Genomic DNA, 12,812 nt, shown 5'->3' with positions numbered 1-12,812 from the left:
GCACACAGTAAGTTCTCTATAAATGCAATTGATTGATTGGGTTGGATTCTCTCAGAATGACTCGATGATAGTCAGGACCTCTGTGTTCAGACTCTGCTAGAGGGCACATTTGGGGCCTGAAAATTGCAGTTTTTGGAGGCTGCTTTAGGGTGTGAAGAAACTGGGTTCATTGTCCCTCTGGGAGGGAAGCAGGGCTCACTGGGATGCGCGCTAATGTTCTCTAATAGTTTCTGTAGTCTCTGGAAACAGGTCAGAAATGATCGGTCAATTAATAGTATTTATTGGACAGTTACTGTGTGCACAGCACTGGGCTAAGGGCTCACGAGAGTACGATATGGCAGAGGTGGAAGACACGATTCCAGCTCTCAAGGAGCTTAGAGTGTACGAACCTTTGAGTTTGCCAGTAAGTTTTAAGCCACCCGTGTGATGTAGGAAGTCTCCCCATAAGTAGATTGGTAATGCATAGTGGGCAGATGCTTGTGTGGGGCACTTTTAAAAACATTTTGTCAGGTGTTCATGATTTTGTTGGAATTTGTCTGGCTTTTTAACTTAAGATGTATCATTCTTATTCATCTAGATGAGAGTGAAGTTGCGTGGGTAAAACCTGTGTACCGGGCCTCTACACCTGCTCTGCTTGAGGAAGGGAAGCCTGCTGTTCATGTCTAGCCTGCTCGGATAACAGGTAAACCAAGAACCAGTTTTCCCCTTCTCTTCTGTCAAGGGATTTCATAGCACAGAAAACAGTTAGGGACCAGCTTTCTCTGAAGGGCTAGCTTTATGGTGATGCTGGCTCCCTTTATCTCAGCATCGGATTAAGTTCCAAAGTAAGGCTCCGTGAAAGAAAATCTCCATGGAATGTGAGCAATTGAGTGTGGGGAGAGAGGCGGTCCTTCACAGAAAAATTATTGGGCAGAATTAAAAATGGCCAAGTCTTCCTCCCACCCCGACTCCCAATTTTGTCTGGGAAGCTGAACTATCGGGGATCCGAATTGCCCGCAGATTTGGTTATGCTAAATCATCCTCATTCTCCTCAGCTTTTGCCGCTTCCCAAACTGCAGACTTGGGACTCGATTAATGCTGCCTTAGTCTAGCCAGGGGCAAATTTGACACTTAACACAACTGCCCTATACTAATCGATGTCACAGGTCACTGAATTTGCAGCACTCTGTGTAGGGGGCTCTGCTAAGAAAGTATCTCTTTGGGGATTGTTTTCCATAAAAAGATGGCAATTAACCCTTTCAACTCTGCATCCATTAAAATTCAAATCTAAAATTATAATAAAGCAATTTATCTTGTGTAGGGGTTTAAATTTTGAGTCTGGTTGAAAGTGCAAGTGCTGTTCTATCAGCCATTTGAACAAGTTGCTAATCATTGTACCTGAAGAATTTTTAGTAACAAATCCTGAAAGATTTCCAATTCTCTTGTATGATTATTGAGTTCTAGATTATTGCATCTGGATCAAAATAAATACTTAGATGGGATTCATGCATTGAGTCCTGGCATTTAATAATCTGTATATTACAAAAGTCCTTGCTAGCATTGCTTAGTTTCCTTCATCTTTTGACAAAGCAAGTCACTGGATCCTTCCCAGAAACTGGCAAACAGTCTTTGACAGAACCAGAAGTTGACTGAAACACCCAACTCCAGGATGAGTGGGCCCATTCCTGGCTGCCCGATGTCACCTCCCAGGGGGCCGGGAGAAGCAGTGGTGTAGTGGTCGTGTAGACACAGGCTGGGAGTCACTTGCGCAAAAGAGCTTCTGTTGCCTGCTGGGATCTGTGATCCCAACAGAGACCTATGGATTCTCATGCATGTGCAGAATGGGGCACTGTGAGAGCCTGGTATTGGCACGGGGCATTGTGTTGAGCATGGTGGCCCGCTGCCAGTTTGAGGAGACCTGCTGGGAGATGACGGGGTGGACTGTCTCTGCCCAATTTTGCTAGGCCCCACAGGCCCAATCAGGGCCAAGGGCAGCCAGCCTCTAGTTGCCAGTTCACAGTCTGCTCCCAGACAATTGCACCTTTGGGATAGCAACTTCAAAACCATTCTCTTGAAGAGACCAAAACCTCTGCAGGTGAATGGGTCCCTCCTGGCAGCCACTGACATTAGAAATTAGCCACTGAAATAGTACCAATTATTATTTGGTATAAGTTCTCTATCTTTATCGACTTGTCCTGGGGCAGCTAGGATTTGGCTTAGAAGTCAAAGACTGTTACGGGTGAGCTGGCAAGATGCATTGCTGTTTTGTGTTGATTGCTAAGTGTCTCATAGTGGTGTTCAGGTCTGCTTCTGATCTTCAAGTCGAAGTGGAAAAAATTTATGGGCGGGGAACGCACGCTGTCATATCAACCTGGACACTGCTTCCTGGATGGGTGCAGGACGAGCCACGTGAAAGAGACGTTTAAGTGGGTCGTTAGACGAGCTGTGAAGAACAGATGTTACTTGTGAGGAGGATTTAGCACCAACAGGCAGCCAAGATCATCTTCACACTATCTTCTCCTTCTGTTCTTTGTCTGGATAGCCATCAGTCTTGGTGGCTTGGGTTGGGCTTTCTGCTTGGCATCCCCCTTCATCTCCAACCCAGATCTCAAGGACCAGGGGAGGTCCTTCCCTGAGTCCTAGTGCAGTTGCCTGCTTCCAGGGCCCTGGTCTTTCCAAGTTCTGCTTTGCCCAAGCTTGGCTGCAAGTGCTCATGGGAGGCCCAGTAAATATCATTGGTTGATTGATTGACTGACTGACCAGCAGCAGGGGAGCCCACTAGGAAGCTGTGGATACTGGAACGGGGATGAGCCTCAGAACCTGGTTGGGCGGGAGGGAAGGGGAACAGGGTGAGGAAGATGAGCACATCTGATCTGTGGCCAGGAAATGTACCCTGAAGCAGGCAGATGCCTCCCTCCCAAACTCGCTCTCAGCTCCTTCTAAATCACCCATCCTGCTTCGACTTGACTTTGGAGAAGGTCAGGTGATAGGTAGCAACACCATCTCTAGAATGAGAATGTTTGGAGCGAGAGTTTTATAGACTGCTAAACTATATTTACCTAGTATGGAAATGTAGTTAATAAGATGGCCCAATCTAGTTCTAATCCTGAAACCCAAATCCTCCAGGATCTCTTCATCCCAAGCTAAGGAAATGGCTCATTGTGTCATGGGCCCTGCAGGATACGCTATCTTCCCGAGTCGGTCAAGGTAGGGTGAGGAAAGCAAGTGAAGGGTGATGGTTCCGAAACACATTCAGCACTGTGTGACACTTGCCCTTCACTCTCTCTCCCCCCACTCACCTCCCCCTCCCTCGCCAGGTCCCTCGGTTCTGAACTGGGTCTATTGAATTTTGTGTGTCTTTTGCAGATTAATCAGTCGCTCGATGGGGAGTAACCGTGGATCAGCTTTTTGTGTCGCCTTTCCGCCTCTCAGTCACAGGAAGAATCGTTTCTGCACCTCCTCAATAATCATGATGAAACTGGTATTAACTGAATGGCAATTATGGATTTTTAACTCTCGTTCACAGTAAGCCAGCAGCCATACGTACCGAGCCCTACCAAGTACCACTGTGGTCTTGCTGCATGTGGCAAACGCAAGGGAGAAGTTGCGAGAGACCTGTTTGTACCGAGAGGAATATAAGTATTACTTGCATGAGGAACACAACAGAAGCTGAAAGAAGATACCTTAACTTATCATTACAAATCCGGTAGAGTTTTTATATAGCTAGAATAAATATCTACTGTTGGGTAAGGGGTGGGGTCATGAAAATGGCTCCCCAGAATGCCGACTCCGAATCTATGCAAGTTCAAGAGTTGCCTGTGCCGATTCCAGCGCCTCGACAGTCAGTGAGAAAGGAGCAGGAGAACGGCGACGAGGCGATCAGCGAGGGCTCTATAGACCGCATCCCCGTTCGCCTGTGGGTGATGCATGGCGCAGTGATGTTTGGCCGGGAGTTCTGTTACGCAATGGAGACAGCTTTGGTTACTCCGGTCTTGTTACAAATCGGTAAGTGACAGTCCCTGTCGCTCTGTATCGGCTGGAATGGGATGAAGGGGAGTTTGCCTGGCTCATTTTACATGTGGCCCCAGCCATTGAGATCGAGGTGGGGTGCAAGAGAGAGGGATCTGGAAATCGGGATCCGTCAGTCCCGTCACTCATATCTGATGCCTCTTTTTGATGCCTTGACAACTCACCTCGACGTAGAGCTATCACTTTCCAGGGTCCGGCCTGACCTGGGGGCTTCATGTAGAGTGTGAGGAGAAGCAGGAGACAGAATTTTGGCCACTGTATTCCTGGGTCTTTGACTTGGCTATTGGGCCAATTCTGTGAATGGGTAGAGCTATTTATCCTAAGGGTTTTTGGCTAGGTTTCATAAAAGTCAATTAGAAGATTTCCCTTGATCCCAACGGTGGTCAACAAATACTTCCCAGCCCTGGGTCCACCTGGGACCTCCCCTTCCTGCCGGGGCCCTGACGCCCCCGAAAGGGAGGCTCTGAGGAGCAGCCCATGGTCACAGTGGGAGGAGGTGGGCAGCGGACGTGAGATCTGTTGACTGTTGGCACTCCGGCGTACTCAGGCTAGGCTACTAGCTGGCTCTCTCAGCCTACATCTCCTACAAGAAGCCTTCCCAGACTAAGCCCCATTTTTCCTCATCTTCCCCTCCCTTCTGCATCACCCTGACTTGCTCCCTTTGCTCTTCCCCGCTCCCAGTCCCAAAATACTTATGTACATATCTGTAATTTTATTTATTTGTATTGACATCTTTCTCCCCTACTGTAGACTGTAAGCTCATTGTGGGCAGGGAATGTCAGTGTTTATTGTTGTATTGTACTTTCCCAAGTGCTTAGTACAGTGCTCTGCACACCGTAAGTGTTCAATAAATACAATTGAATGAATGAATTCATGTGAAATGGAACAGCTATTTAAATTCAGGTGCTTCCCTGCGCTGGAGACATAAAAATGCCCAAGGTATTTGAACTGTTAACTTCTGAATAGCAGTAATGGGTTGCCTTGTTTCCCCTAAGGGGTAGTTTCCTGGTGTATACTGTGGGAATCTCAGGTCCTTAGAGGAGCAGCTTCATTTTAGGTAGGAAATACTGCTAAGGGGGTGATTGGAAGCAAGGGCAGATAGCAATACCCCCTAGAGGGTTGTTGCAATGGGGGAGCATCAGGCTGTCAAATTTATGGACTAGTTTTCCCTCATCTGTAACATGGTGTCACCTTGAATAGCTTGATAGACTTGGAATGAAGAAGCGTAGGCCTTGGAGTAAAGGGATATGGGTTTTAATCCTGGCTCTGCCATTTACTTACAGTGTGAACTTGGGCAAGTCCCTTACCTTCTATGTGTCTCAGGTCTGGTCTCCCTCCTACTTGGACTGTGAGCCCAGTGTGGGATAGGACCTTTGCCCAACCTGATTGTCTTGTATCTACCCCAGCACTTTGAAGAGTGTCTGGCATTGTGAGCGCTTAACAAGGACCAGCTTTTTTATGGTGTCACCTGGAATGGATTGATAGACTTGGAATGAAGAAACATGGGCCTGGGAGGCAGAGGACCTGAGTTCTAATCCCAGCTCTGCCAAATGCTTGTTGCGTGACCTTGGGCAATCACCTAACTTCTCTGTGTCCCACTTCTCCTGTTCTCCCTCCTACTTAGACTGTGAGCCCTATGTGGGACAGGGGATGTGTCCAACCAAATTAACTGTATTTACTCCAGTGCTTAGTGCTTGACACGTAGTAAGTGCTTAACAAGTACTATAAAAAATAAATAAATAAATGGAGGCTTTAGGCTGGGTCATCTCTGGTTTGGGAAGTGCCAGTGAGGGGAAGCTGTGGCTCTGGAGCTTGAGCCGCAGGTCCGGCTTCAACCCATTTGAGCTGTTTGGGGCAGGGTGGCTAGGGTTCGGATGGGAACCCCCGTCCTCTCCGGTGGGCGGGGTCCACCAACAGGCAGGTCTTGCTCTGTTCTAATAGGACGACTTCTGGTGGAGCTCCGGCCTCTGAAATGGTCCTGGCCGATACTGCCCCTCTGAGAATCCGGTGGCCTGGAGACGGAAGGCCTGCGAGAGGATTCTTGAACAGATAATTGTCTCATGGTGGTTCCATCTGTGGGGCCATGTTACTGTTACTTTGGGACTGTGATCTCGAGGCACTTTCGCAAGGAAATGTGCAAAGGATTATGAATCCTTTTAGATTCAGTGCAGCTGGTCTGGCAAAAACCAAGATTTTGTCCCAGCTTCTACTCAGGAAGCCCTTCCCACTGCCATGCTCAGCAGCAAGTAGTAGGATGAGGGTACCAACCTGGGGACTCATGGGCCCGGGGCCCCAGCTGGTTCATCCGCGTCAAGGCAGTGCTTGGAGTGGCGCAGCTTGGCTGGCTGGGCAGGATGTGCCAGGAGGAAGGGTCAAGGCGGATACATAGCATGTAACTAACTGTATGAGGCCCCATCTCAGACGGCAGAGCAACAGAGTGGGGCAGGGATGGGAGGCCGAGCTGGCCGGGCGAGCAGCAGCTGCAAGGGTGGGGCTGCCCTTCTGGAGTGGAGACTTGGCCAAGATTGGCATTGAGCGGCCGGTTTGGAAACACTCAGGCCCTACGTTGAGAGGCAGACGTGTTCGTGCCGCAGGGAGCTGACTTGGCCACAGCGAGTGTGCATGGAGGGAGGGTCTGTCACATGTTGGCCCCTTGGGCACTCCCGGGTACCCGGATAACATCGGACTGTCTTCAGCATGGGAGCCAAACACACAAGACGGCTCCCCCCCAACAGCCATCTACCTTAGCTCGCTCCAGGGATTTTTTCCCAAGAAGAGACCTCATCTTTAACCATCACAGTCATTTTGGCAGCCCTGGGACTAATGCCACACGCTGGTCCGAGGATCGACCTGGTGAACTGGCTGGACATGGCCCCTCTTGGCCAATGTAGGTAGACAATTACTGTAACTATGAACTAAAGCCCTGGTTAGTCCTGTGCTGGCATGGTGTCTGCCTATCGGATGTGTTCCCCTGAGGGTGGTGGCTTATGGAAGAAACTGGCTTGAGCAACCTCATTTCCCTATCCATTATAAGCCCTTTGCTTTTGGAAAACAAGTCTTACCTTTGTGATTCTCATTCCCATTGGCCTCTCCCCCATTTGTTCTGGCAGGAGGGCAGGTAATCCTTGGCCTGGGAAATATTTTCTGCATCTGAACTTCCTTGGATTCCCTCAGAAAGGGTTTTGTTCTTGCCTTGAACCTCAAGACTTTAGTAGGCATCTGGGGATGAGAACTCGCTCAGCCAGCCTGTCAGAGGTCCTGGGTCCTGGCTCCACCACTTGCCTGTGGTGTGACCTTGGGCAAATCACTTAATTTTTCTGTGCCTCATTTTCCTCCTCTGTAAAATCCTCCTCCCTCCAACTTAGACCGTGAGCCTGTATGGGACAGGGACTATGTCCAACCTGATTATCTTGTATCTACCGCAGCACTCAGTTCAGTGTCTGGCATTGTAAGTGCTCAACAAGTACAACAGAAAAAAATTCCTCCTCTGTAACATAGTGTTACCTTGAATGGGCTGATAGACTTGGAATGAAGAAGAAAACTAAAAATAAAAGTAAAAAGCTAAATGTATTTCTAGAGTCACTTCTGGATTACTTGGATAAATGGCTAAGATAATTCTCCTGATTCTTACTTGTTCTCGCTCCCATTTAGATGGAACCCCATGTGGAACAGGGATGGGCTCTGAGCTGATGCTACTAGAGCTGCCCCAGCTCTCAGTATAGAACTTGGTTCATAGCGAATGCTTAAATAGCATTATTATTATTATTAATATTTTAGGGACACCAGAAAAGTTTGGGAGGCATAATACTGTACCTAGAGTAATGATGCAAGGATCACTGCAGGCATAGCTGCAATAATCCTTTGTACATTGATTGCAGTTTTTCCAAAGAGCTATCACATAAGTGGTCTTTATCTTCACAAGGTGACTGGTAGGGAGGGAGGAAGGAAAGGAAAGGAGGAGCAGGAATTATCAAAGCATTGGGTTCTCAGTAACCTCTGTCACAATGGCCGCAGGCCCCAAGGTGTCAGCTCAGAGTGGAGAGCCCTCCATCCTGCTCAGGTGGGGTTGAAGGGTCTGCCAGGGTCTCAGAGTCCTGAAGCCAGGGGTTGCCCAGCAGGACCCCATTCCTGACACCCAGAGTCCCCAGTGATTAAAAAAAAAAATTTAAATCCTTGCATTTCTTGAACCCTTGTGTTGTCCAAAATCTTTTCACATCTATGATTTCCTTTGCCCGCACAGCATTCTATGAAAGAGGGAGAAACAAGTTGGGTTTCCACCATTTTAGCAGTGAGGAAGCCAAGGTGTGGAGGTGGTATGACCTGCCCAAGTGATTTGGTGAGTAAGTTGGGGCTGAAACCCAAGTTTTCAAGATTCCAGCCCGGCGCTCCTTCCTCCTGACCCTCCTGCATCCCTGGAGCTGTGCTTTGAGGACTCTGAGGAAGGGGCCAAGGGGAAGGAGATGGTGAAGGGAGGGGCATTTCCCCATTTCTTTCCTGGAAGGCTAGCAGGCCGACTCCTCAGTGCTCAAAATGGCATGGGGTGGGTGGCCCTACTGATGCCTTTATCTTCTGGCCTCCAGCTCCCCTTCCTGGGGGCTCTTGCCTGCAGACTTGGAGAGTCCCTCATCTGGCAATCTGTACTTGGGGCCATTCCACCTGGACACCGCTGAGTGTGGCTAATGCCTTCCTGGCCCGAATCAGGAGCGCAGCCAGTCCAGATGGCTCGTCACCCCCTGTTGGCCACCATCTGGGCATTTCTCCAATCCATCCCCAAACCTGTGGCCGTTTATTACCTGCACAGCTTCCTGTTAGAAGAGTTTTCCGCCTTCATCTTTTCAGCCTGGAAAGGTGTTCACTGTACCAGGCTGTCCGTGTCCTCATACTCCTCCCTGGCGCAGGGTCCTTAGGCAAAAAGTTGTAGACCCTCTCTGTCAGGCTAGGGTGGGATGCTTGAGTACTCACACCTGCCTGTAGCATTTCTGTACGTAGCTTTTGTGCCGTTTTACTTAAGCACCAATTCCTGGGCACACCTCCTCTTCCTTCTTGACTGCCACCTGTCATCTACCCTAGTGTGTCTCCCCGCAGCTAGGTGGCGAGCTCCTTAAGGGCAGGGTTCACTGCTGTCAGTTCTATTTTAGTCTCTCAAGTGCTTAGGACAATGTAGAGGCCCATGGGAGGTCCTCAGTAAGTACTGTTGATTGATTTGATTAAGATTGAGGGGGGAGGTGCTAGAATTCCAGGGGGAGGTAACAAGTAGTGTCGGCCCTTGATTTCCTTAACTGCATGACAGAAACATATAAGGAAGTGACCCATTTTCAAAATATGCCAGGTATTGGCATCCGTGACCGCGAGAGCTGCTTCCCTGGACAAAACTCAGAACTTTTTTTTTTAAATTCCCCTTTCTCTTCTATGAACTGAATCTTAAACTTCATTATTCTTGTGAAGAGCATTCAGAATTGTGGAAGATCCACTTTGGGATGAACTTGGTCCAGTGCTGTGCACACAGTAAGTGCTTAATAAACACCACTGATTAATTCAGAAGTTCATTAAAACCGTCCGGGCACTTTTGTCCAAACTGTATTTTATAATGTCAGCAAACTTTGTGCATCCAGTTGCAAATATCCCCAATATGAGTCAGCAAATTGAAGTGTCAGGTGAGCAGAGCCATCACCCTGGGTTCCTACTACAACCCAGCCTGCACGCTTTGTTCCTCTGGAGCTAACCCTCTGCCTGTACCTCAATCTCATCTATCTCGCCGCCGACCTCTCGCCCACATCCTACCTCTGGCCTGGAATGCGCTCCCTCTTCATATTCATTCAGTAGTATTTATTGAGCACTTACTATGTGCAGAGCACTGTACTCATATCAGACAGGTAATTGCTCTCCCCCACTTCAAAGCCTTATTGAAGGCACATCTCCTCCAGGAAGCCTGCCCTGGCTGAGCCGTCCTCTCCTCTTCTCCCATGTCCTTCTGTATCGCTCATACTTGCTTCTTCATTCATCCTCCCTCCCTTCCCTACAGCACATATGTATACATTGGTATATGTCTGTAATTTATTTCAATGTCAGTCTCCCCGTCTAGACTATGAGCTCACTGTGGGTAGGGAATGTGTCCGATGTTTATATTGTACTCTCCTAAACACTTAATACAGCACTTTGTGTACAGTAAGTGCTCAATAAATGTGATTGACTGACTGACCGACTTGGGGCCTTGTGCAGTGTCCTGCCAACTGACAGCCTTTATCCAGGCAGTTTCGAATCGTAGTATCCTTATACCATCTGTCTGCTTGAAGTAGGTGAGACCTTAATCTGATCACAATTGACCCCACTTCAAATGCCATGAGGAACGGTATCAAACATAAACAAGAAGTGTTCCATCCCTTAGAGACTTGGTGAAATTATGTCTGTGACACGGAGATAAACCAAGCCAGAGACTAAAGAATCTGTGGGGAACTTCACTGGTCAAGTGGATAGCCCACCACCTACCTCATACATAGGACATAGATCTAATCCATGGGTCTTGATTATTTCAGAACACTGGATTTTCCCATATAGGTCAGGAAAGAGTGTAGTTATAACCTGCCTTCTTTCCAGGGATTCCTCTTCTGAATTACTCAGGAATAGAGATGCACTCCCCCTCTCAGAATCACACCTGGAGAGTTTCCAGTACTCTACCAGTCTCGGCTATGGGGAGGGAGAGCCAAGCAGAGGCAAACCCGTTCCATTCCTAGCTTGGGGCTAGCGATCGGAAGGCAGTCTGCTACAAGTCAACTCACCTGTGCGGGGCAACAGTGACATGGGAGAGAGTCGAGGGTGGAAACTCAAGTTTACTGCGTGGAAGAAGGCAATCAATGGTAAACCACTTCTGTATTTTTTACCAAGAAGACTCTATGGATACACTGCCAGAATGATTGCAGATGGAAGTGGGGTGATCTGAGAGAGAGGTGTGCATGGCGTTGCTATGGGTTGGAGATGACTCGACAGCCTAAGACAAGAGATACACTTGGGGTGGTTGAAGCTCTGGATGAGGACCCTCAGCTCCCAAGTGGAGCCAGATGAAAATCTAGGTATATCAGAAGCCTCTTTCTCTTGCAACCTGAGAACTGGGTGCTCTGTCTCCTAAGCCTCCTGGGCCGATGAATGAATCCTGGAATACTCCCTGGCCTTTGTCACTTAACTTTCTAGGAGCCCGAGATGAGATCTTGGCCATTAGGCTCAATTTAATGAGACACTGCTTTATACCCTAAGAAGCCCATGGAAAGGGGAAAATTTTTAGAAATTTGACCGTTTCCCATATTCTGAGCATCCGTTTTTGGCATTCTCCCACATATCTATAGCTCTCGATCCCTCACTTTCCTCACCTGTAAAATGGGGAAAAGATACCTGTCCTCCCACTCTCCTACTTGTTCTGCGAGCCCCTTATTGGATGGGATTTTGTTAGATCTTAATATTTTTCTAGGTACCTCAGCACGTGGCACTTAATGCTGAGTAAGCACCATCATATTGTGTGCGCGCTTTCTCTCTCCCCCTCTCTCTCACACACACACTCACACACTTTCTCTACAGATACTGTGGAAAAGGTGAGCTTAATGAGAGAAGTGTTCTAAATGGGCAAAACCAAGATTCTGTTTTGCTTCATAATAGCAGCAGCACTAAGGAAGCAGTCATTTTTCCCCCGAGACCTCGTTTCTAGACTGCCCGAGCTGAGAAGAAAGGCGGAGCCCCGGTCAGCTCAGAAAACCACTGGTTTTCTCCAGTGGTGACTGAGCCCAAGAATTAAGATTATCTTCTCTTTGTCTAATCTCTTGCATGGATAGATCAGAGACTGTAAATGTGTGAAATGTGGCTTTCTTCCCAAAGGTCAATTTTACTTAGAATATGAAACAGAAGTTTAGTTTGCAAGAGTGGTAGAGGAAAACAGGCCCTAACTGTGCAGGCCAGCGGTTGGTTCCAGGTCTGCATTCCTCAGCTGGAGAGGAAACTCTTTTTCGGCAGCGGGCCATGTGAGATGCCTGAATCCCAGAGCTCCAGGGAGGCCTGGGATGGGCCCTTCCCCACGGCCTGGGATCCTCCACGGACTCTGCCATGAGCCACTCCAGGGGACTGCTAGCAACTCCCAAACCATGGCCGATTCTCACTGCAGACAAGTCTCTTCCACCTGAGGTTGGTCGCGGAGGAGGCGACGTGCAGAGATGCAGAGACCGAGTCTCGTGGACCCTTGGCTGTGAAATCGAAGAGGGCGGCCGGTGCCCTGTGGTCAGCAATAGATAACTTTCTTACTGGAAGAACAACATTTCAGGATTTCCCCGAACAACCCTGAGGGAGACCCTGAAGAGGGCAGGCAGACCGGTCCAGTTAATTGAGTTGCCTTGAGTTCACCCCTGGAAAGCAGGCAGACTGCTCCCTCTCTCACAAATCCAACTCTTCAAGAAGAAAAATAAACGGGGAAGAAGTTGATGGGAACCACCTCCATGCAATGTGAAAAATAGCAACTGAGACTGGGGAGGGTGACCCCAAGCCAGGACTAATTTTAGGGCGGCTCGCTCCCACCAAGTTCTCTTTGGTTTGCCACCCTTGTGGGGGTAGGGGCCTTTCTTTAAGAGTGTCTGCAAGAGAGAACTGCAGACAGGGCTGAATAAAAGGATTTTCCATGGTGGAGACAGCTCTTCATTTATACAATCATATTTACTGAGCTCTTACTGTGTGCAGAGCACTCTCCTAAGCGCTTGGAATGTACAATTCGGCAATAGATAGAGACAATCCCTGCCCAGTGACGGGCTCACAGTCTGAAAGGGGGAGACAGA

General features: G+C 48.5%; 1 protein-coding gene and 1 non-coding gene across 2 annotated transcripts in view; both read left to right on the top strand.

Moving 5' to 3' along the window:
- The first annotated feature begins 560 nt into the window (after nt 1–560).
- Nucleotides 561–12,812, top strand: part of SLC45A4 (solute carrier family 45 member 4) — a 50,156-nt gene continuing 37,904 nt past the window's right edge. The window contains exons 1-2 of the mRNA XM_029062127.1: nt 561–682; nt 3,346–3,984. Coding sequence (XP_028917960.1) covers nt 3,741–3,984 — 244 coding nt within the window. The 5' untranslated portion in view covers nt 561–682; nt 3,346–3,740. The remainder of the gene's footprint in view (nt 683–3,345; nt 3,985–12,812) is intronic.
- LOC114811464 lies at nt 10,643–10,776 on the top strand. The gene has a single exon (XR_003759167.1). It is a non-coding gene; the product is annotated as a small nucleolar RNA SNORA7 (small nucleolar RNA).

Source organism: Ornithorhynchus anatinus, chromosome 4 (assembly GCF_004115215.2).
Source record: "Ornithorhynchus anatinus isolate Pmale09 chromosome 4, mOrnAna1.pri.v4, whole genome shotgun sequence".
Taxonomy (NCBI): Eukaryota; Metazoa; Chordata; class Mammalia; order Monotremata; family Ornithorhynchidae; genus Ornithorhynchus; species Ornithorhynchus anatinus.
This window is presented reverse-complemented; position numbering and strand designations above follow the sequence as displayed.